Genomic DNA, 24,339 nt, shown 5'->3' with positions numbered 1-24,339 from the left:
ATTAGAAATCCCAGAAGACTGCAGGCGGACCATGTACGGAAGCCTGTAAGCGTAAAACTTCTCATTCTCACTTAAGAGATTCCCGCTGAAATTCAACACACATTTGAATTCACTCCTGAGCAGTTTTAATTACTTTTCTTTTTTCATTTCAATTCATAAGTTATAGGCTATAGATCAGTGTTTTATGCACCAACTATGCCTATACTTGTTTCCCGATATTGTGTTTAACACAATAAATTGGACCTAATTAACCTAATATGGATTTTTATAACCTATTATTATTTTACTATATTTTTCTATAGCTATCAATGATCAATTGAATTTTGCAGCTGACTTAGGCTACATTTGACTTACACACTTTTTATGTTTATCTTTATGGCTTACCAAAATCATTATAGTAAAGGAATGAAATTATGCAGTCCTTAATGTAAAAAAAAAAAAAAAAAAACGTCTGGCGCCACTGCTAGTGAAGACTTTCTGGTCACGGTTGATCAACGATGTCTTAATGGGTAAACAAGCAAATCAAGAATAATGCTGCCTTCACGTGCTATCGGAAATTTGATAATTCCCATTTCTGAAGTCGAGATTACGAGCTCATCCCATTTAAATTTCGAAAGTGGAGTGCGTTCATGTGCAATTTTTACCTAGGAAACTCGTATTTACGATAATTCCGAGAGCACGTGAAGGCAACATTAGTGGGGACATTGTGGGGACAGGGAAGACCAAGATCATGCTGAAGAGCAGCCTCCACAGCACACCATTCAGGCAGGGCGTGTAGGCTATAGTCTATGCCATGGAATCGTAGCCTACTACAGGATCTACAGGTAGGCTATGAAAGAAAAAGAAAACCTGTAGATCTAAACTTGTCACAAAAGTCTTCGACCATCTTGTGGATCTCTCACCGAAACTTGCACACTGGTTTCTTGACCGCCGGATGACGCTCACTGCACGGGACTCATGATCCAGTGGCGGGCGTTATTATCCACTCCCAGCAGAAGGACACTTTGGTGACGTCACCTCGAGCGAGAAGGAAGCGGAGCGCTGGCTGGAAGCTGTCACACACAGTAGTTGTGGCGAAAGCAGGAGAAACCCTTTCCGCACGCGCGCGCCCAACTGTTGCGCTACACGGACAAACGACACGGCAGAAAACCAACGTTATATTTTTTTGACAGCAACTTCCACATACTCTTCAGGGAATTATTCTCTCGTGTTTCTGCAATGGCTGATGTCATACAAAGCAACGACCAATCCACATCTGACGTTGCGAATCGATTCGCCCGTAAAGGTGCTTTGAGGCAGAAAAACGTCCATGAAGTGAAAAACCACAAATTTACTGCGAGGTTTTTCAAGCAGCCTACTTTCTGCAGTCATTGCACAGACTTTATTTGGTGAGTAGATCATCGGTGACCGTAGTTATTGCAGTATCGTTGTAAGTTCAATGAGTAGTGTAAATCTTGCTGCTGGCCTGTTACCAGACGAACAGCTAGAAACAGGCACTGGTTTAAGCATTTAAGAAACTATTTGCTTCCAGTTCAGCTGTGTTAAAAATGCCCATGCATAAACACGTTTAGAGTGTACTGGACTGTCATATAGAACTCTGCTTCACACTGCTCACACGCTATAACTTGCTATCGAAATAGAAATGTATTTTGTCTTTGCACAGAACTAATGTAAAAGTTGCTTACGTTTCAGATTACACCAGTATTCAGCATGCTTCACCGTTTACTGGGCTTGCCATGATTTGGGGTCGATCAGTTTGTCCAGGCTCATAGTGGAGCATTCAGCTGCCCAGTCAAGTCACACTGCTTCACACTTGTTGATAGTTTAGCCTATATAATAAACTGTAAAAGTTCAAATAGGAATTGGGGTCTTGTATACAGGTTATACGTTTATAAAATTTATCTTTGAACATGCAGGCGTGATCTGTTGTGATGGTCCAATTTATGGCTACATTCCATTTGTGGCTACACTTTATAGATGTCCGTTTACTGTCTTCCTATATGTGCATTGAGACAAATAAAACATTAGATACCATAGCTGTCCATGTACATTTTAATTAAGGGATTGTTTGTTCAGTGAAAGATAACTATAGCTAAAAGCCCATTAAAGGACTTAGAGAGACAGATCTCTAATGCATTGTTTTTCTCTCCTCTTCATCAGGGGGTTTGGCAAGCAAGGATTTCAGTGCCAAGGTAAGCAGCCATATATGTCCTGCTTATTCTCTGAATATTCACTCTTATAGATCCTAACCTCAGGAGATGTTGCTGTGGACCTCCGTTCAAAAGACATCTAGAATCAGTTTCCTTAGCACATGATCAGCTAAATTCAATGCCACAGAAGCAAATGTTGCAGATTGTAGTAGAGTCACTGTATTTGGTGATTGAGGCCTAACATAGCAGAGAAGGAGCGAGCTGTAATGTCTCATAAACATCGCTTAGCTGGCCTTGAACTAAATAACTGACTTCAAGACAGAAACCTAATAGCTTGGTACCTCAGTGAAAATACTCACACAGAGGGGCAGTTTATGAAAAACTACTTATATGAATCACTTATTTTAAAGGTTCAGTCTGTAGTATTTATGAGGATCTATTGACAGAAATGTAATATAATATACATAACTATGTTTTCAGTGGAGTATAAAGACCTTACAAAATATACCCATTATGTTTTTATTACCTTAGAATGAGCCATTTCTATCAACACACACTGCGGGTCCCCTTACGGTGAAATCGCTGTTTTGCGCCTTCATGTTTCTACAGTAGCCCTAAACGGACACACTTCTCTACAGAGCACTAGTCACTCTCTACTTTCTCCGTCAACAACATTTTTGTTCTGTGTCGGCCACCGTATCTTCTCTATGTGCTCCGAAAGGGAGGGGGAATGCAATTCATAACCTCACCACTAGATGCCACTAAAAATCACACACTGCACCTAACTTGTTCTTTTAAATAATTTTTTTTTCATTTGAAATTTGACATTTTTGTCCCACATTTTACACCTGGGATTATGAAACAAGCATACACTTGCAGCTAAAGGTGGGCGATATAGCGGTAGACATGATTAACTAGTAGACTGTCAACCGGTAGAGATTTTGGACTATCGCCTCTATCATGGTTACGCACTCACGTGACGTTGCTGTGCGATGCGGTCACGAAAGCTTTATCGTTTGCATGCGTTTTAAGCATTGCAGTTTAAAAATAGGTGATTTTAAACCTTTGAAGTACAATTAGCAGCAAAAGAGAACTCCTTTAAAACACTATTGCTTTATTCTGACTGCAGTGTAACTTTTAAAGTGCATGTAAAAGCACATTATTTTACTATTGTAACGTTCCAAGCTTCCCACAAGCCTTTCAAATTATACTTTAATGAAGTTGAGTGTGAATGGACGCATTAGCCGTATGTGTACAACCTAGTGGACCCTTCTGTTTGAGCCTTCAATCACTTGCACATGCGCTGCTGTCCTTGGATGCGCACTCTTTATGGGACGAAATGGAAAACAGAGAAGCGAAGTATACTTTGGGCTTCAGAGTCCTGACTGATGGACATAATATTTTTGTCAGCTTGGCAGAAGACAAGAGAAGAGAGGGAGTAATATTTATGTGTTGCAAAATGTGAAGCGCATCAATATGCTGGCCAAGACATTGATTTGAAAGTATTTGAAATATCTGAAGTGTCTGAATTTAATTATATATACTTTGGTCAGCGCTTTGCTCAACTGATATTGACCCAGATAATATGTTTGAAGTCATGCAAATGATAACGATAAGAATGAGATTATCATGAATGTATAACTCTGCTCTTGGGGCAGGTGCTGTCAGCTGAGTAGCAAGCAACCTTAGTTTCCAGTTTACCTGATAATTCTTGCGCTTTGGTCATATCTATCTCTAGATGTTTGGAGTATTATCCTCAGGAGGCCACATATCACCTAAAATCTGAACTCTTGACTAATGCTACAAATGGAATATTATTGTTAAGTGTTATCATTACATATAAATCCAAACAGTCTGCTTTTTTAGAACACTTGACGATTATCTAATCAAAATAACGAAATATGTATTGAAATTGAATGCGTTTCTGATTTGTTTATATTTCTGTCGGCTGCATGACGATACAGTTTGCTTTCTCATCTCTAGTTGTTACATTGTTTTAACTGCTTGAGGTACTGCTAATGTTAGCGTCCTCTCAGTCTCGATGAAAATGTATGCATACTGCTGCTACTAATGCAGCATCTAGTCAACAAATGAATTACTTTAATGATTTGGCCACTTGTACTGAAGTGTTCTGTATTCATACCGTTTCGCTGTCTGTGTTTTAAACCAAGCCTGTAGTGCTCCTCTCAGAAACTGAAGCCTCCGCGCCTCGAACGCCCCGCGTTGGTCCCAGTATTGCTCCTAAACCCCACCTCTTCATGTATTAGAATGGACACGAGACACACTAAACAATTAAATTACACTTCAAATAATTGTTTCCTAAAGATGGTTTCTGTCATTTTAGGCAGTTTTTATCACAATGATTTCATTTCAAGTGTTCGTTTTTTAAATACGTTTAGTTTTAGTTAGTTATTTGATACTATAAAAACGGGGGTGTGACGTCATGATTGACAGCTGAGACTGACGGGAGACTTTTTTCTGGATTTTTGGGAGGAGATTGGAGCTTTAGCTTTAATTTCTACTTTTCTATAACTGTTTATTTCACACCAACATAATGAATTGTTCTGCATCTGTGAGAGTGTGGGCGGGCTTTTGATAATTGCGCCTCCTCTACTTCCTGCTCTCTACTGCGCAACTCCGGTCCCGAGATCACTACTGCGCAAATTTGGTCCCAAGATGTCAGCGCCGTCTGCAGGCCTACGAAAGCTTCAACTCTGGTCAGCGGAAGTCAATGAAGTCCCATCGTCCATATTTTTTTACAGTCTATGTTTTAAACGCACATCTGATGTGTCAGCGCTCTCTGTGCAGCGCGTAGCCTCACATGTGAATATAAACAACACGAGGCGTCAGTGATAGTTTTTATTTCGCCTCTAGAGGCCGCTCCTGTGCTATATAATGCCAGCGGACCCTTCTCAACACTCTCGTACTGTGTAATGAAAGCACACCCTTCTCAGCCGCTACGGCAACGGACACAACCCGGAAAAACTATCGGTGTGGATTTTTGCAGATAAAGATTGTTCCACCAATCAGATATCTGTGCCAATTAATCGGCAAAACTGATGAATCGGTCAACCTCTATTATTGACGTGAGATCGCCAGCTGTGATTCAGCTGCCAATGCTTGCTTGTCCAGACTGAGTTTGATTCCAGCCTCTTGCCCCTGCTGGTTTCTTGTCACATTGTATTATTTGGCTGGTAAATACAGTATGTTTGCATTATCAATGTGAGTACCACCATCAGTATTAGCACAATATTAATATCACCAGAACAAAGAATGCATGGAGTGACACTTGTGTCTGTGGATATATTGCAAGAGACACAAGAATGTTAGCTGCTCATTCAAGGCAATTTTTTCCTGAGACGTACCACGATGACAAATGCATTTTCAGTTCTGCTTGCAGGGCATCAGCCTCAGTTGTCATTGGTTCAGAATTAGTGATTCTGCAGATATATAGATTGCGAACTGTACTTGAGTCCATATGAATGGTACCAAAGTGCTTAAAGGGTAACTAAACCCTAAACCAACTGTTTTTAGTTAATGATCTGTAATACTGGGGCTTTATTAATGCTGTTCATTGATTCGAGTAAATGTTTTGACATTTGAGTATAAAGTGTTTTAATTCTATAAAATATGGTGTAAAACCGCCAAAGTGCTGCCCTAAGGTTGAACGGTGGCTACTGCAGTTGAATTTTCCTATTGGACGTTGTGGTACATCGTGACGTAGGATTGTACTTCCAACGGCTCACTATCCACGCCCCTGGCACGAGCTCACCACACCCTTAGAAATGTTTTCCCCAATCACATGATGAGAACGGCTTCACTCCAGTATGAACTGTCATGTTACATGAAGTAGAAATATTATGAATGAAACTGACTTGACACTTGCTTTAACATTGTATTGAAGAAAATACGGTTAAATAATGCAGTTGTCAGTACACGTCAGGCTTTTCTTGCGATATTATTGCCGCCCGTCATGTGTACAGATCATTTTCATACATGGGACGCGCTTTCAAAGCAAGTGGTTGCCTCGGTAATGAACAACAATACCGTTACATGCTGGCGTATATAGTCTAACTTATTTGAGGAAATCCGTTTATAATAGTCTGAACTTATTGATTCAGTTAATTTGAAGGAAAATACATCGTATGTATATCAGATATCTGATCTATTTTTAGTGGCATTCAGTATAAGGATTTGACTGTTCATAGATTAGGTCAGTTCTCTTGCGCTGCTGCTTCACTAGCATCGTCTGCATCGGGAGTTAACGTAGTTTGAGCCAGCGGCTCGCATTGATAAGGCTCCGGGTTTGTGTCTACAGACCTTTCACCCTCCTCCACTTCAGGTGAAGGTAGGAGAATGATCGCGCTGTTGCAAAGCTGGCGTCACTCCAGTCATTCTCCATCTTTGCGACTCGCGAGTCAGACAGCTGTCAATCAACCCGTCACTGCGGGTCTCAGGTGCACACCCTCCGCTTAGCCCCGCCCTCGGTTTGTCCCCTCTATCTCTGCTGGGCTCTGCCCACTTTTCCAGCATTTTTCAAAAATTGCCAGTGGGTGGAGTTAAGCTCTGAGCAGGGGTTTAGTTACCCTTTAATTTTTAGGAGACTCAAGCAGTTTCTGCCCCAAATGCAGAATAAAGCTATCAACCAATCAACCAATCAACCAACCAACCAACCAACCAATCAACCAATCAACCAATCAACCAATCAATCAACCAACCAATCAATCAATCAATCAATCAAGTAACGAAATCTAATGTTAAAAGGACTTGCAACTAAGCTCTTGGGTAAAAATATAAACTGAATAATAATAATAAAAAAACGGAAATGCTCTTATGGTACCAAAAAGCTTTTGTGAAAAAGCTGCTCTGCACAGTTCATAAACACAAGACATACATTATGTGGAAAAAGATTGTTACAGCTGTTCACTTACTAGTGGCATGCCACTGTCGGATCCCGCAGACTTCCTTCTTAATTGCCTCCATCTTTCTTTTTCTCTAACCCTAGCTCTTAGCTGAAGTGGTCTTGAATAATGCGTATTAGGAAAAACACTCATCAAAGTGCTGTTAATGTATGCATGTATGAGGTCTTCGTTTTATGACTAGCATGAACAATGTACATTTTATTTTCAAAGTCTGGTTTGGGTTTCTTTTTGGAAAAGGAATTGTTGTATTTATGTCGGTTGAATGGTTTTTAAAACATGTTAAGTTTAATTTTAACTCAAAAATGTAATGTGGTGTAACCAGCAAGTAAAAAGTTATAGAGGCCTAATATATTTTCCTCACATCTGGATTACATGTGTAATAAGTGTAAACCTCTTAGCATTTATTCTCAGGTGACAAAAAACATGCAAAAATAAGAGACCAAAGAGAACCAAAACTGTTTTAGTCAATGCATGCATTTTCCTGCAAGCTTTTTAATTTTCTATGCCTTTTTTTTGCATAGTAAAATAAAACATGTAGCTGTAGTTTGCCGTTTTAGACAAATAATCACATAAATAACGTAACCAAGTTTAGTTTTTTGTTCTTCCCTCATATTTAAAATATAAAAAAAAATATATAAAATAATTTCCACATATTTTGATAGTTTAATCAAACATGTAGAGTCATTAAAAACAAATATACTCTCTGGACATCACTTTTGGATACTACTGTACAGTTTTCTAATAATGTGATTTATGTGATTCACTGTGATTCAAATATTATTTTTAGTAGTCGCCTTCTTTTCGGATCATTACTCATCAAATCCTTGGCTCCGTAAACATTGCAGGTGTCACGATGGTCACAGATATGGAGGTGTACCTTTAATTTTACCAAGCTATGTGCTCACAAAAAAAGAAAGAGAAAAAAAACCCCCTCTGTTTACAGATAATAGAATGTCTGAGTGGGTGAGTTGTTTAGTCTGTCATTAGTCAATCCATTTCCCCCAGCCTTGAACTAGTATTATAAAGGCTGATTTCCAGAATGTTTGCAAAACTTGAGAGGCGGGCATTATCGCATTGACAGCTATATAATCCAGAAAGCTGTAGGGAGGTAAGAATGAAACTTTACCCCCAGTGCCACTGTTTGACAAGTGTTACTTTAAAAAAATGTGTGATTTATATACAGCTGTTCTCATAATTTGAGCCAGCTCTATTGAGCCAACTCTAGTGCATGGCTGCTGCAGTTACTGCTTTCCCATATCTATTTATATCTATTATTATTACTGTTATTTTATAGCTATTTTATGGTTTAAAATGCATTACATAAGCACAGTGCATCCGTCCCTTTTATGTGCTCTTTACAAAAGTTTTTACAGTGTTTTATTTTTCAATTACATTATCTTTCAATTATTCTTAAAAAATATAATTATGTGTATTAAATTGTTTAGGATAGTGCTTAAATTGTTGCCAATCTGTTGCCAATCTCTCTTACATTGAAAGTAACGTGAGATTGGTTTGGCCCTTGAATATGCCTTTCAGCCTAGCAGGTTAAAATGCTGAAATTACTGATATCATTTTAATGATGGAAGTTTCAGAAGTGACTCAAGATAATTTTCCATTTGTCTAATCCCTCTTTTTGGTAAAACCACTTACCTGCTAAAGCTACCTGATCCAAAAGAAATGACTAACTAAGGATTGAACAGAACAGTGTCATCATCAAGGTTTGGATTATATTTCCAAGACATGTTACAATAAAGAAAGGAATCAACTGAAAATATTCATAAGTTGCCACAATTAGAGACAAACACTTTAAAGAATATATTAAACGTTGAATTATAAAAAGATAGGTTAGAGTTACATTGCTCTTAATAACCTCTGCAGAGGTCCAGAGCCTTGATAATTGTTAAGAGCACTTTAATGTAATATATTTTTTGCACTGGACTGTAACTCCATATTTAAGCTGTTATTGTTCAGCCATTCATAAGGTGAGCTGCCCTCAGGCTTATAATGCTAAATCTATATTGTTAGTTCCCTTTAGCATTTAAAATTGAGCATTTACATTTTTTTGTTTGTTTTTACAAAATGTACTCTGTCAGATAAAAATTGTGACCGCAAATATGTGGAACATTTCTGAGTAGATTGTGGCAACGTTTTCAGGCAAATCCGGTCTCAGTGTTTGTGCACACAGTAGGGACTTTAGATAGATTTTAGTAATATTGCCTACTCAAGAGAGACTGGGTGGAGCATATAAACTGTCTACCTGTTTGAAAGATAGAGTTCAATATAAAGCTAGTTTGTAGTTGTCATTGAATGTTGAATTTAGTTATAATCATGTATGATCAGTGATGTACTTATGTCCATGGCCAGTGGCCTGTGACAACCTGGCTCTTTTGCGCTTTCATGCATTCAATCCTAAAGATGTGTTTTTTGAGTATATCTAACCTTCCTTTTACTCACTGTAAACCTGCATGACATTCTTTTTTTGTGTAACTCACAAGGAGCTTTTTATCTAAGCTGTTATTCTCCATTTCTTTTCTATCTTTTCCAAATATATATATAAAAAAAAGATATATATATATATAAGCTCTAATATAGGGCTCTATGAAATCTGTTAAGGGATCTTCCATAGTAAATGGAATGCAGTTGCAGGCAGAGTTTATTGACAACAAATAAAATTAAGGTACAAGCGGCCACATACACATCTGCATATGAATGCAGGATTCAGAAATCAGGCTCATATAAGTTTCAGGAAAACACGATTCAGGCTGTATGTCAATGCCCATGGATCACTAGATCCTTGGTAAGTTGTAAGAAACACTATATCGAGTTAGGGCTGGGCAATAATTCAATATCAATATATATCGCAATATATTTTTTTTCAATAACGGTGATATGATTTTTAAACACATTTCCGATATTTCGATATTCCTGACTGACGTTCAGGGCGCAGCCGTCAGAAAGAACAGAACATGATGTACACCACAGACGTATCTGTGATCGTGTAGTAGCCAGTGCTCAGTAGTAGTAGGAAAAAAAAAAAAAATTCTTAAATCTATACATGCATGTCTGCGTATTTATATATACTTAATTATACACAGTACACACACATATTATGTAAGCATTTCATAAACTTGGCAAATTCTTTTTTGTTTTGTTTTTGTTTAATAAAAAAAACTGTTATTGAAAAGTTAACTATAAAAATATAATTAATTTACAACATACTGCATTAATTAAAATATTGTTGTTGCATTAATAATATCATTGCTGACTGATGGCTTTTTGGCTCCAGGGCTTATTGGTCCATTACTTTTTTTCATGTACATTGAAAGCCTGGTTGTTTGGACATGCCTAGTTCATATCTTTTACCCAATCCCCTCTGATGAGAGCTTGAGAGCTTGTGTTTTTCCAATGATGCATGTATACGGGATCATCCAGTCATCTGTACCTCCCCTACACCTTCTGAAAAGCTCTCTCTTTGTGCTGAGAGCTCCAAATCGGAAATCATCAGGACTGACACACCATCACATTTCAGACTTTGATATGAACATTTCACTCTAATGGATACTCTCTTTTGTGGAGGGATAAAAGGAATAAACTGTGCTTAAAAGATCAGTGGATTATGTTATTCCGAAAAGAGCTTTTGTCATGAAGTTCATAAGCTGTATATTATTTTGAAAGACAGTCATAAAAATATCAATATCATTAAACTGCACTCAGCACTAGATGTAATTTGTAGTATTGCATTTTTGAATTGCAGGTTGTCAGATAGAAAACAGAAATATGCCAAAATGCATCCACAAATGTTTGTATTTGAGAGAAAATGTTAGTGGTCAAGTATTGATGCTTGTGTTGCAAAAGTATTGTTAAAGTGTGTCAAGTATTGAGTAAAGTTTAAAATTAAATATTAATCATTTGTTTGCCTAGGGCAGCAAATGTTGATTTCAAAGGTCAACATACTTTTGATATTTTATTGGCCAAAGGACTTTTATCAATGTATTATCAAAGGGGTACCAAAGTACCATTAATTTTAACATGTCTAGTGTGCACTCTTTAGGGTTGGATCAAAACCAAAAGTTTGACTTCAGCATACCAAGCTCTGGTTTCTCGGTTTCTCTGAGTCTGTAGAAATCAAATAAACCGAACAGAAAATTATCAACTTATAAGTCCAAATTAAATGTTTAATTTGTGCAACAGGGAACAACAGAATTAGAACAATTAACTGGGGAGTAAACATCTAAAACATTACATAGAACAAAGGATTTCAAAATTCAAATAAAATCAGGATGTACCTGATTGGAGTCAAATTTTTGCCCCAAAATACCTGACCTACCCGACCTTCATTTGGTTCTGTAAATGATTATAAAACACAATACTAAATCCTGCTCTTACCCAACCCCCATATCTTGAAGCAGCTTGGTTGCTGCTGTGATTGTGCTACATTGGGTCATTGGAGTGCTACTGTCATTCATTCTTCACTTGTGCAGTGGGGATATCATGGAGAGCTATGGATTAGCAGTCCAGATATTCACATTGGTGCTATTGAATTATCCAATGAGGAAGTGCTGTTTAGATGTGAGTGTGAAAGGGGGGGTTGGGTGTTTCAGGGAAAGCCGCATTATAAATGCACAGATCAACCAAAGCTCTGCATTAGTGTAGATCACTGCTGTGTGTGCCAGTGCAAACACATTAGCCATGTAATGCATCCACTCTAAATTACTGTACAATCTGACTGTAATTGCGTATAGATTTGTTTGGATAATATTATTTGATGGGGAAGCATGGATTCTTGTCTTTTAAAGGGGAAAGAGCGGCGGTTGGTGAATTTTGGATGGGAGATAACAATATGACAGTAATTCAACCAATGGAGAGATGAAGGCTTTTGGCTTCCTCTTAAAGCAGATAATCAAAGCAGATGTGCTTGTGTGCTTCTGGTGAGCTGCAACATTATACTTACACTGTCCACATCTCTTTGCACCATCATTTATAAAACAGGCAGCAGCCCCCCCCCCCTTCTCTCTCTCTCTCTCTCTCTCTCTCTCTCTCTCTCTCTCTCTCTCTCTCTCTCTCAAGAATTAAGATGTGTTTTGCTTGATCTGATCACAAGTGTTCAAGCAAAACACATTATACTACATTATTGACATTAGTCTTGCGTGGCTGTTCACAACCGAAACACTTGTTATGTCTGATTCAAAACAGTGAAACAGAACCTGGGCATAGATGACAGTGCTTCTGGGCGGCCATCTATTTCGAGCAATTCTGTAATTTAGCTACTAAAATGTAATTTTGTACCTAAATGTTTCATGTTTCCCTAGTCTGCCTCTGTGCAGTTTATTCTGTTCCAGGATGTAGTTTTACAACATGAAGAATATTTAATATTTATAATAATAGCATCTAATTAATTTTTCTCGGATTGCACACCACACTGTGATGTAACTTGCTGCTATTAAAATGCATATTGGATTTGGATACATGCAATTGGATACAATTAACGACTCAATGACTTAATGACTATTTCCCTAAACCATAGTAATCTGTCATTCAAACCACATTGGTTCAACAATATAGAACTGTTGTTAATTACATCACATAGTAGGTGGTTCTTAATCAGTTCAATATTAAATTAATGTCAGATAATTGCTGTAAATACGGAGGACAACTTCAATATTTTTGCTCTTCATTGTTTTGCTTTAGATGTTTGATTCAAACGCGCATTCCCTTTTACGTCATAGGGGCTCTAGAGCACGTTCGCAAATGCTTACTCTTCAAAATAAAGGGGAAACTAAAAGATGTAAAATGAAATTTGTATATGTATACATGAAATAAAAGATATTGATTGTACTGCACAGTGTCCAAACTATACTATGGCCTTTGGGGGAGCCCACTTGTTTTGGTTTGTGCCCTTGATTCTCATATCCTTAGGCATGCTCAGAGAATGTTTAATATTTTTACATATGATGGAGAGACAGCTGCTGTAGTGCACAACATTACAAGAAACATATATCACAAAAAGTTACAGGTTTTTAATTCCTTAACCTACAGAAAATAATTTGGTAGCAAGCTAGTGGCCTTGAGACAATGGAAATGTATTTTTGTTCTGACTTCATAATTATAAATTTGGTCTGCTATTAGGAGACAAAATCTGAGGTTGCTATAGTGACTCTCAGGACAGCCTTCTGTGCCTGTAGCCAGTGGTTTAGCCCTTCACTGTGATGACGATTCAGTGAGGTGGAATTACTTTGCCAAAAGAAGCAGACAGGAGGTCCAGTGATTCCTCTTTTAAAGAAAGTAAATAAATAAATAAAGACCAGGAAGTCATTAGCTCCTAAAAACATGCCAGATGACTAGTTGACAAATTACACCAGCACTGCTTTGCTATGATGAATGGACATTTTAATACATGGACTACAATAACTCAGTGATTCAAGTTAGGGTTTTTCACATTGTCACATTAGAGTCCTGCACTGCGTCTGAAATGGCATCTTATAGTAGTTACTACATTTGGTTTGAAACTTCATGACTATTGAAAAAGTACATTCTAAATAGTATTAATTTGTGTAATATTAATGAAATTCGGACGTACTACATCCACCATGTTGTTCCTGTCATGTGACCTACCGGCATCAGTTGTTTTGTTCACTGACATTCACAAATCCTCTCCTGTGGCCTCATGGGATAGTAAAGTGTCCATCGACTGCACAGTTCAGAATATTGCCCGCAGTAGGTCATCCAAGTACTGTTTATAAATTCTGACATACTATTTGCCTCACACACTGTTTTCTGCCCTCTTATATATTATGGAGGTAGGCATAATCAGATGCAGCTTTTGGACACTCGCTGAGATTCATGCTCAAGCCCCTCCTTTACTGCAAACCAAGTGCGTTTTCCCTTATTCATCCAAAAAAAGTATTTTTAAAATACAAAAAAGTATTTAAAATAATTTGAAACCCATCTATCCATTCTAGCCTGTAAAACACATGCTGAATCAAGCTATGCATTTCAGGGGTGATTTTAAATTTCATTAGTTTAATTCATTAGGTCATTAGTCTGGTGTCTATTCCAGAATAATGAACTAATGAATCACAGCATGGCAGAAATCCCTTTTGATCTCACTGCAGGTTTTCTCAGAATTGTGTCTGATTATAGGGCTGAACTGGCCATGTTCTCAGGCCTCACCTGCTGTCTGCGGTGTTGAATCTCTGGTGAATCTTAAGCAACACAACAAAATAAATCATATTTTACCTTGGTTGTGAAGCTGTTTCTGAATCAACATCTGACTCATTTATTGAACTGCAAGTTTTAGTTCTTTCTAGTAGAGATCGACAGATAATCATTTTCCCCAATATTTTAATATTGGATCAACCAATAAATCCAGTAGGCATTTCAAGAATTGCATGGTCAACATATTGGTTGCTCTCTAATTTTTCTGTTGTGTATGTCTAAATGAATATATTGCCAAAGGTTTTGGGAGGCCTGTCTTTATATGCGCATTAATCCGTAGGGTTTAATATGGAGTTGGCCAACCCTTTGCAGCTATAACAGCTTCAACATCTTCTAGAAGCACATTTGTGAGGTCAGGCACTGATGTTGGACGAGAAGGCCTGGCTCGCAGTCTCCGCTCTAATTCATCCCAAAGGTGTTCTATCAGGTTGAGGTCAGGTTTCTGTGCAGGCCAGTCAAGTTCCTCCACACCAAACTCGCTCATCCATGTCTTTATGGACCTTGCTTTGTGCTCTGGTGTGCAGTCATGTTGGAACAGGAAGAGGCCATCCCCAAACTGTTCCCACAAAGTTGGGAGCATGAAATTGTCCAAAATGTCTTGGTATGCTGAAGCATTAAGAGTTCCTTTCACTAAAACTAAGGGGCCAACCCCTGAAAAACATCTCTGCATATGCTGTGAGTTTGGGTTGCTTATAACTTGCATTTGGGAACGCAAAATGAACGCATTTCATTATATTTGTATGGTAAATAATTTATAAACCTACACCAACACAGGAGAATACATCATTATATGTTTCTAAATATAGAAACTGTTCATCACGATTTCAAAATAAAAGTCTAAACGCTCGCTTAGTTTGCATGTTTTGTTGTCCACATATTCTTGTTCAAGAAATTAAAGATTAAGCAGGGCTCTACATTAAGCCGGTTCACATGCTTGTCCTTCGGACAAGTAAATCTGTCACTCACTTGTCCAAGTAAAATATTTACTTTTCCGGAATTTTATAATAATTTATTCTGAAGCAATATTCTCACCAGTGTTCAATCAGCTTTGACATATTTAAATCTGCATATTTGTGATATTTTAACCTTTTATAAAGGGCATTTTTTCCATAATCTTATTAAATATAGGCTATGCTTCAGCTTTCATTTTATCGTTTTCACTTTCATCTAGAAATTAAATTAGAATAAGACACCATAGGGCTGTTACCAATCAAATAAAATAATTTACACACAAAAAAAATTACAACTGCATTAATTAATGTTATGAGATTGTTTTAAATATGTTTGAATATACAAATAAGAAATGTTGGAAAGTGAAACTAAACCACCAGTAGGGGGTAGCAGGTGACCGTCTTAATGAGTGAGTCATTGAGTCATTCATTCAAACGGATGATTCATTCAAGAATGAGGCAGTCGTTTATTAATAGGTCATTGAATCTTAGGCTGTGTTCGAAATCGCCCCCTATACCCTTAAATAGGGCACAAATTGAGGGAACAGCCAATTGTAGTGGTGTCCGAAACCATAGTGGACGTTTTTGAGTGCACTCATTCAATGCACCGCAATAGCGAGTGTACAGCCGATGTAATACGAGCAATGGCTGGAGAAGAGGCTTGTTCGATGCACCAGCGCTGCACAGACCGATTGGCTCATAAGTACCGCGAGAGCGTTGCGAGAGCAAACAACTCCTTATGCTTTTGAATCGCTCTCACTCTCAACCATAGACTGTGCTCTCAACTCACTGTGAGAGTCGCGTGCTGAATGAATTACTGCTGTCCGATTCACCCCGTGTACCCTCATTCCCCATTACTCCACTAGTCCACTTAATGTAGTGAATAAAAACGAGTGAGCGAATTCTGACACTGAAGGCGCCGGAGGGGATGCCGCTTTGTTTGAGCTTTGCTTGTTAGTTAAAATAAAATAATAATAAAAAATGCTTACAGTGTGGTGATTGCTTTGTGTCACTCGCAGTGCGTATAGCTGCACGAGTAACAGCTGCTTCATCACCACGTCGAGCTTTTATGAAATATTATCTTCCATTGTTCTTCAAAACATAAAACTGAGAGAACAACGAAATGAAGAACTTTTCATACAACAAGACGTCCTATTCTCTTACGCAATGGTCAACAGCTTGTAAGTCAACAAGCTTAAAGTCAACCCTATAGCGCTCTCTACTTGTGTGGCACTGAACTTACTGGGAAATAATATACAAGGAATAATAATAAAGTAATAGTAAAGTAAAAAATATAACTTATTTTTATGTAAAAAAAAATTATATAGTAGCCTATAATATGATATACTATATAATAGGATATGCCATTTAGATGCCATTTACATTAAGTACAAATTTATGGAAAACCCAGAATTATTTACAGCAACAATAGTGTAGGGGTAAAACGCATGGCAGAAAGATTTGATGCAAATCTACCCAAGGTTCGAATCCGCCTTTTGCCGAACACGCTCTACTCCCTTTTCCCATCACATATCAAATCAGAAAGGCATCTTTCTGAAAATATTAGAAAAGTGGAAATAAAGCATCTAATATGTGTTTATCGGTTAGGGGTAGGTAAACAGACGTGCTGAATGAGAGACAATAAAAGTGAGTGGGTCCAATAGCATTGGTCTTGTAACACCCACATACAATGGTTCCGACGCCCATGCCTAAAGGATTCCGCTGTGGATGCCATCTCCTGGTGAGACGCGGGAATTCATTCGACGCGCGGCGCGACTCTCACAGTGCATTATGGGTATTGTCTAGCCGTCAAGCGTACATCAGTTGTAAACTCGTTATAGCGGTGCATTGTGGGATTGAATGAGTGCACTCCATAACGTCCACTATGGTTTACGACACCACTACAATGGCTGTTCCCTCAAATAGTGCCCTATTCAAGGGTATAGGGGGAGATTTCTGCCAGGAGATGGCGCCTGCAGCTGAATCAATCATCCATCCATCTTCCAAACTGCATTGGCCCAGCGCAATATCATGCATACAGGTATAAATTCCTTTTTAATTGATTATTAAATTGTTTGATTAAGGTTTATACATGGGAGTTTCCACGGCAGAGTTCAAGATAAATCTCTTCATTATTACTGGAGCTGCCGGTTTGCTATGTTTCAAATAAACAGCAAGCAGAAACTGCAAAAGCAGCAGCCCTTCCGGCTCACTCATTGTCCGAATTCATTCACTCGTTTTCATTCACTCCGTCAAGTGGACTATATCAGTCGACTAATGTAGGAAATAGTGAATGAGGGTATAGGGGGCGATTTTAAACACAGCCGATTCAACTGATTCATTCAAAACGCTGAATCATTCAGTAACACACCGTTGCTGTGAGATGCGTTATGGTTCTGCTGTGTTCTTTGTTTGGAACTATTTTTGCTGCTGAAATCGAACTAAAACAGTCAATATTGCATCTAAAATGTAAGTGACTTAATGTTAATTAATTGTTTATGGAACTGCCATATGAAATCAGTGTCATTTTTAGTCATGATGGTATTCAGGAAAACGGCACTCTTGGTTCTGTGATGTTGCTTAACTCTTGGCTGTCATATGTTATAAATATAAAAACTCCACAATTTGTGAATTTAACCGTGCATGTTAACTGAGTTTCTTTGTTTGTGTGACCTGCGCTCATTTGTTGTTCTCCTCGAGAGGCTGCACGAGCGTCAACTGCACAATATTATGTCAGTTTAACATTATTATTATCCACTATCGATCGCCACTTACACTAAATGAATGCAGAATCATTCTTGCATTTTGGTGATTCTCTAGTTATTTTTTGTTATTGATGTTTTAATCAGGATATTTGTCTGGTCCGGGAAAAGTCAAATTCTCTTTCACTTGCCCCTTCAAAAAAATCCACTTGTCCCGGACAAGCGGACGAGCGTTAATGTCGAGCCCTGTAAAGTGAACATTTGATTTAAATGATAATGCCAATATTGAACAAGGATTTGATCTGTTGTAAAAAGTGGGACAATAACAATCACCAGGCCGTTTGCGCCCTCTGCAGGCATGTGTTATTATAGGTAGGGATCCTCCGATCCGATACTCCGATCGGGTCTCAGCTCCGATACTGCCATTTTTGCCGGATCGGGTATACTATGTTCCAAGTTTTCTGAAGCTTTTCCATAGTTTAATGTGAGGTACAGATGAATGTTTAAGTGATTAAATTCATGTGAATGCTTCCCTCCGCTGCGTCTGTCAGTCATTCTCCATTCAGCATTCAAACTGTCGCGTTCAGTTACGACAGTCAACACGATAAAACTCTCTCCAAGACGATTCAATGTTTCCATTATTATACTTGATCTGTGTATAAAAGGTATATGGTTTTGCATAAAAGGGATTTATCTGGCTGAAGTTTATTACAGTTTCTAATTCATGTTACTTTCTCCCGGGTGTCTGTTAGATCACACAACACTGGAGTAGAGAGCGCTATAATTGTTCTTCACGCGCACAGTAACTGAAATTAACTGTTAAAAGAAAAGGCTCAATAAACTATTGCATCGATACAGTATATTACATTACACATCAATATCTCTCCCTTTGTGTTTTGAACTTCAATGCGGACAGAGCGCTGCACGCTGTGACTCCATGTTGCTTCAAGTGCATCATCCTGCGCACGGGATGCACATAATGCGGTTTGTGCCACTCTGTATTGGAGCCTTTCATATTATACTACTTTTGCACAATTAAATATTGTTAATAGCCTTTCTTGTTCTGTTCTATCTACCATATGTTGCTACCTCTTAAAAAGCTGCGATATAAATTTTGTAGAAATGTCTTTTAATTTCATAGTATATATTTATCTATAAATATATTTACCTGCTTTTAATGAGTACATGACATAAAGTCATGAGTCATGGATGAAGGAGTTACTGAGTTACCTGACTCCTGTTTATTTTGAATGTCTTCTAGTAAAGCTATTAATGCACTGGTGCACAATTATTTAATAAATAATTCACTACATTTGTGTCTGTTTGTAATTGTATTTTACAAAGTTAAGAAAGTAATGTTTAAGTCAAGCCTGCCTGATGCCTTTCACAAAAGGATGATCCCAGTCTCTTCCCCACAGTGAGGCATTTATTAGGTAATTCAGCACTTTTTTTATTTTAGTATCTGATCGGTATCGGCCGATACTGAATCTCAGATATCGGGATTGGTATCGGAGGCAAAAAATGCTGATCGGAGCATCCCTAAGCCTACATAATGTACATAAGATGATTGTTTATAATGTTATATTATGTATTTTAACTGTGTTGTTCTATAAAACCATAAGATTATTTGCTTTTAAAACTTTATTTGAATCAAATATTATTGCCTCAATGTTGTTATAATGTGTATTTTGAAGTCATTTGAATGGCTATTGTTTGCTTTGGTCTATTTTTATTACTGCAAAAAATATCAGATTACTCGATTAATCGTCAGAATAATCGATAGATTACTTGATTACCAAAATACTTATTAGTGACAGCCCTAATTGTAAGGAGTAAAACTGTAGTAGAGCAGGACTTGATTTTGTCCATCGAGAATCAATTGGATCGTTGGATCGTTATCGTTTGCTAATTGCTGTGATTTTATGTCAATGACAGGTTGCTGAAGGGGAGGGATTATTGACCAGCACTCACTCACACCATCAGAGAAGAGCTATCGTTGCAAGGGCACATGAATTAAAAACAAAAAAAGATAATGATGTGCCTGGATAAATTATTTGTAATGAACTCTGTAATATTCTATAAAAATAATTATAATTTATTTTTATAATTATAATTATTATAAACAATAATTTGATTTCATTGTGACTTTAAGATATTTCACATAACTGACAAGACAAAATACAATTTTTATGAATTATCCTGTTCAAAAGTTTGTCACTGTGGTTCTAATTATGGTGTTTAGCTTATTCAATGATCAGTGACATTTTGTGTGCTTTGTTTCTAGTTAAGCATGAGTTCTTGCTTTGTCTTGCAAATACATTGTCCTCTTGAATGAGCCAAGAATGAGTCCAGCTTTTAACAAGGACAACTATTACAAATGGGCAGACATTCACTGCTCAGGAAGGCAACAAACTTTATTAGGAACCAAGGGAATGTAAACTTTGTAACCAGGATGATCAGTATAAATTTGTCAAATAATGACATAATACATTTTGAAGTGATGTTATTATTATTTATAATTTATCTTATGTTGTTTCTGAAGGTCAGTACTAAATACATTTTTAAAAATTATCTTATAATGTTTGTATAAATTCTTCACTCTCATATATTGTATAAAAATTCCGCATTTTTGTATAATTTTATACCCCCATGTATATAAAAAGTGCAAGTTGTATTGTGAATTCTAAAATCTGTAGAAAATGAATTAATCTTTTTTTAAGTGACTGTTTTTTAGACAAGAACCTGAACATTTTACCCTTTCTGACACTTCAGCTGAGGGCCATAATGTCCTATGATGGGGAGTGTAGTTTTTTATGGCTCATTCTTTATTAAGAGTAATGGCTGCTCCAGCCGTCCAGACAGCTCTGCAGCTCAAATGTGGCCCATGAGGTTGATGTAGGATGTGGGAAATCACTCTGCAGTCACCTAAATTACCATGGCTGAGGTGATTTATTTACCATGAGATGAATGTAACTCTACTCTCCAGCGATACTAATAAACTAGTCTTTGAATTTATTCTATACTCTAAATTCACAAACTTAGAATGCACTTGCACAACAGTATACATTTTACAAGTTTATTTCTTAAATCGCTCCTTTCTCTTACATTCAGTTTCTCACAGATTTATACCTTTGCTTCTCTCCATTTTGTGGATGTGTGCTTTAGCAGTGTAGTAATGTTATTTAGTGATTTTATGCAGTTTTGTTGGCAGATCCCGGGGGGGTGACCTCTATAATAATTATCCATGATGGAGCGGTCAGGCAAAGGTAAACTCTCTTAATGAGTCCACTGGGTATTTATGTGCAGGAAGTGACCTGCTAATTCACAAACCAATATTGTGTCCCCTTGTGTGTGTTTGTTTATTTTTGTGCTGAGGCCAAATGTTTATGGCCATTTTTTGTAATTTGAGTAGCAACAACAGATATTTATGCTTGTTAAAAATGTGAAGGTGGGTAGGTTTAGTTTTAAGACTGAGGCAGATTTAATGGTTGTTTACTATGATAGGAATAGTGGTTGTTTGTACATGTGTATAGTGAGTACATTTACATGCACACCAGAAAACAACTTATTGCAAGAAAGCTGCTTAAAGTCCTTGTAAAGGCAATTCTGAGATTTGTTTCTAAACACATTATAAATGTAAGAAATGTATTGCTGAAACGCGTTTCAAAGACTGTGAACTGTGTAGTACTAAATTGTGGAGCTAGACCGTTAAACAGTTTTTCACCATTGCTGTGTTCAGGATTTTTTGGGCGGGGCTAAAATGGTGGCTCGATGACGCACTGGAGCCACTGTGCATATGGCCCCTCCCTCAACACTATCATAACTGTCGATGACGCACTGGAGCCACTGAGCATATGGCTCCTCCCCCAACATTATCATAACTGTTGATGACGCACTGGAGCCACTGAGCCTGGCCCCTCCCTTAACACGATCATAACTAGAGCACATCGCATCAGTTCGCCCGCTCGACAATTTACAAAACAGCTTACAAAAGAAGAGGTGGATTAATTTTGTGAACAGCTACCTTGATGGAGAGCTGAGGATCACCACCAACACCCGCCTCTGCAGTGACTTTACACCGGATAGTTTTACAAACTTTCATCGGAGACCTGACAACTGGGATTCACTGATAATCCGCTGCAGAATGGGGCCGAACCGATTATCTCCCACGCCGGCCTTCATTCTCCCGTCCCGCCTACATCTGGTGCCGTCTTGAGCTGTACGTGAGTGTTGTCTTGAGTGTTTACGGCAGCTTTCACGTCTCCAGAGGACACGCCTCCAGCGTTTGAGAGCAGAGAATGCTGCTTAGTTTTTTAAGATTTTCATAAGCTATTTTATTTACTTGGTGATTTTTTTTATGATTCAAATGTGGCTGGGTGGTTAATAACACATTAGTCTGTGGTGTGACAAACGCAGAACACATATTTAATTTTCACTTTACATGGACTTTAAGATGTGTAAGAGGTGTTTGCATTTATACTGTATGATGTTTCAGAACACTGCTTTCTGCAATAACCCTGAATAACCATGTAATTGATTTAGGGGTGTGCAATATTTCATGATTTTAGATTGTGAACGATTAAAATGACTCCATGATCTGCCTTTGAAGGGAGATTGTAGTATCGTGCTACAGTGCACATTCTATCAGTTGAAGTTCTGGCTTCCCTGTCCCAAAATACTGTACAACGCGACATACATTCACATCATGTTTAGCAACGCAGCGGCAGGGTTGTGCTCATTTCAGTTTTTCGGAATCACAAAAGTGTATTATTTGCATGTGTTTTAAAGCCTTGTCAGTTTTATTTGCATGCTGATCTGACATAAGCTTTTCTGAGCGCATACTCCTGAAGCACATGCACACTAAAAGTGTGTTACACAGCGCGCGAGACGAGTACTGAACTACATTCTCTTTCCAGTCTTATTGCGCTAAAACTGTCAAATACAGACATATCGTTCATATCTTAAGTGAATGTAAACAGTTTGGATGTGTATCCGTTTATTAGATCTGTCCATTTGGTCTTAAAGTGGCAGGTGTTAATAAACCTGCTGCTGTCTGTGTCATTAATGGCTGTACTGCTTAGTGACTTGCAAAATAGTCTTAAAAACCAACATGAAAAGGAATCGTAATAAGATCGTGGAAACCATCTCTCAGACAGCGTGCACGCATTGAATTGATTTTTGTTGCTTGTTACACTTGAACGGTATACAAATGTTTAAGGCTTAACATGTAAATAAACTTTCAATGCGTTGAATGATGTTGAATTTTAAAGTGGAAATGAAGCAGTCAGTCAGATTTACATTATTTAGTAAAATGATATACACTTTAATAAGAAATATATAACAAACACGATTAATGTAACCATTTTAAAGAAAAACTGATGTTTTGTTATAGCTTTTGGAGCATCTTGCAATACCACAGCGCGTGACGTCACAAGGTTGGTTTGCTCCGTTGGCCAGTGAAGTAATAAGCATTTCTTTACTTTTTGAACACGCTTGTTTTGAAATGGAGGAAGACGAACTTGAAAGGACTGTTGAGCCCATAATAAGTCCAATTGCTTATGCATTTGAGCCGATGCGGCGAGGGGACCAAGCAGTACTACCTTTACAGTTGGAAGAAGGCGTGAACCGTGTGGACAGTCGATTATTTCGATCAGATTGCAAACAGATTATTGGATTTAGACTGACAGTGTGAACATAGCCTTAGATTCTGCGATCCATGTCAAAATCCAAATATAATTTTTTTTCCCCCCATATCTGTATCATTGTAATGAAGGATTTGAGTTTTGAGTTGTGATCTTCCAACGCCCTCCATTGACTTTGCATTGTGTGAGGCTGCCTCCTTGTGATTTCGGACTTATGACAAAAAACAGAACAATGTCTAAAAGCTGATATGTGACCGGGTGTACAGCAAACAAGCTAAAAAACAAAGAAATACGTTTTTATAAGTTGTCGACCCAAAAACACGAGCGTTTAAGGAGACAAAAGTGGATACAGGCAATAAGACGTGAAGCTTCAGCAGGAAGATTGGGTACATTTTGGGATCCTGACACTCAGTATGCCTATGGTGCAGTAAACATTTTGTCACTGTTAAGTCAAATATCCAAGTTCAGTTCAGTTTTATATATTATATTTCCTGTCGCTGATTACGTTCCCCTTCAGTGGGTGTAGTTCTCAGTGTAATATAGCATGTCGCGCTCTGTCTCAATTGCCTGTATTCAATTTTTTTTCCTTAAACGCTAATTTTTTGGGTCAAGAGAACAAACCCCCCCCCCCCCCCCCCCGGTGGTCGTGGTCTTCAGATTATGACGCGTGTCGCTCTGTCTCTATAGTGTACCCTTATTTCATTAGTTGTTTTTTTTATTTGCCCTTAAGTGTTATACCTGTCTAGTTAATTATCTTG

General features: G+C 37.9%; 1 protein-coding gene across 3 annotated transcripts in view; it reads left to right on the top strand.

Annotated features, from left to right (window-relative positions):
* Positions 1–1,020: 1,020 nt before the first annotated feature.
* prkcaa (protein kinase C, alpha, a) overlaps positions 1,021–24,339 on the top strand; it is a 162,394-nt gene continuing 139,075 nt past the window's right edge. For 2 of the 3 annotated variants that reach the window (XR_013818318.1, XM_079840996.1), the window contains exons 1-2: positions 1,021–1,388; positions 2,161–2,192. Coding sequence is in view for 2 of the 3 variants with exons in the window: in XM_079840996.1 (XP_079697122.1) it covers positions 1,219–1,388; positions 2,161–2,192 (202 nt within the window). In the remaining variant the exon portion in view is untranslated. The remainder of the gene's footprint in view (positions 1,389–2,160; positions 2,193–24,339) is intronic. The other variant, XM_079840997.1, reaches the window with a different exon arrangement.

Source organism: Gobio gobio, assembly GCF_949357685.1.
Source record: "Gobio gobio genome assembly, chromosome: 17".
Lineage (NCBI taxonomy): Eukaryota > Metazoa > Chordata > Actinopteri > Cypriniformes > Gobionidae > Gobio > Gobio gobio.
This window is presented reverse-complemented; position numbering and strand designations above follow the sequence as displayed.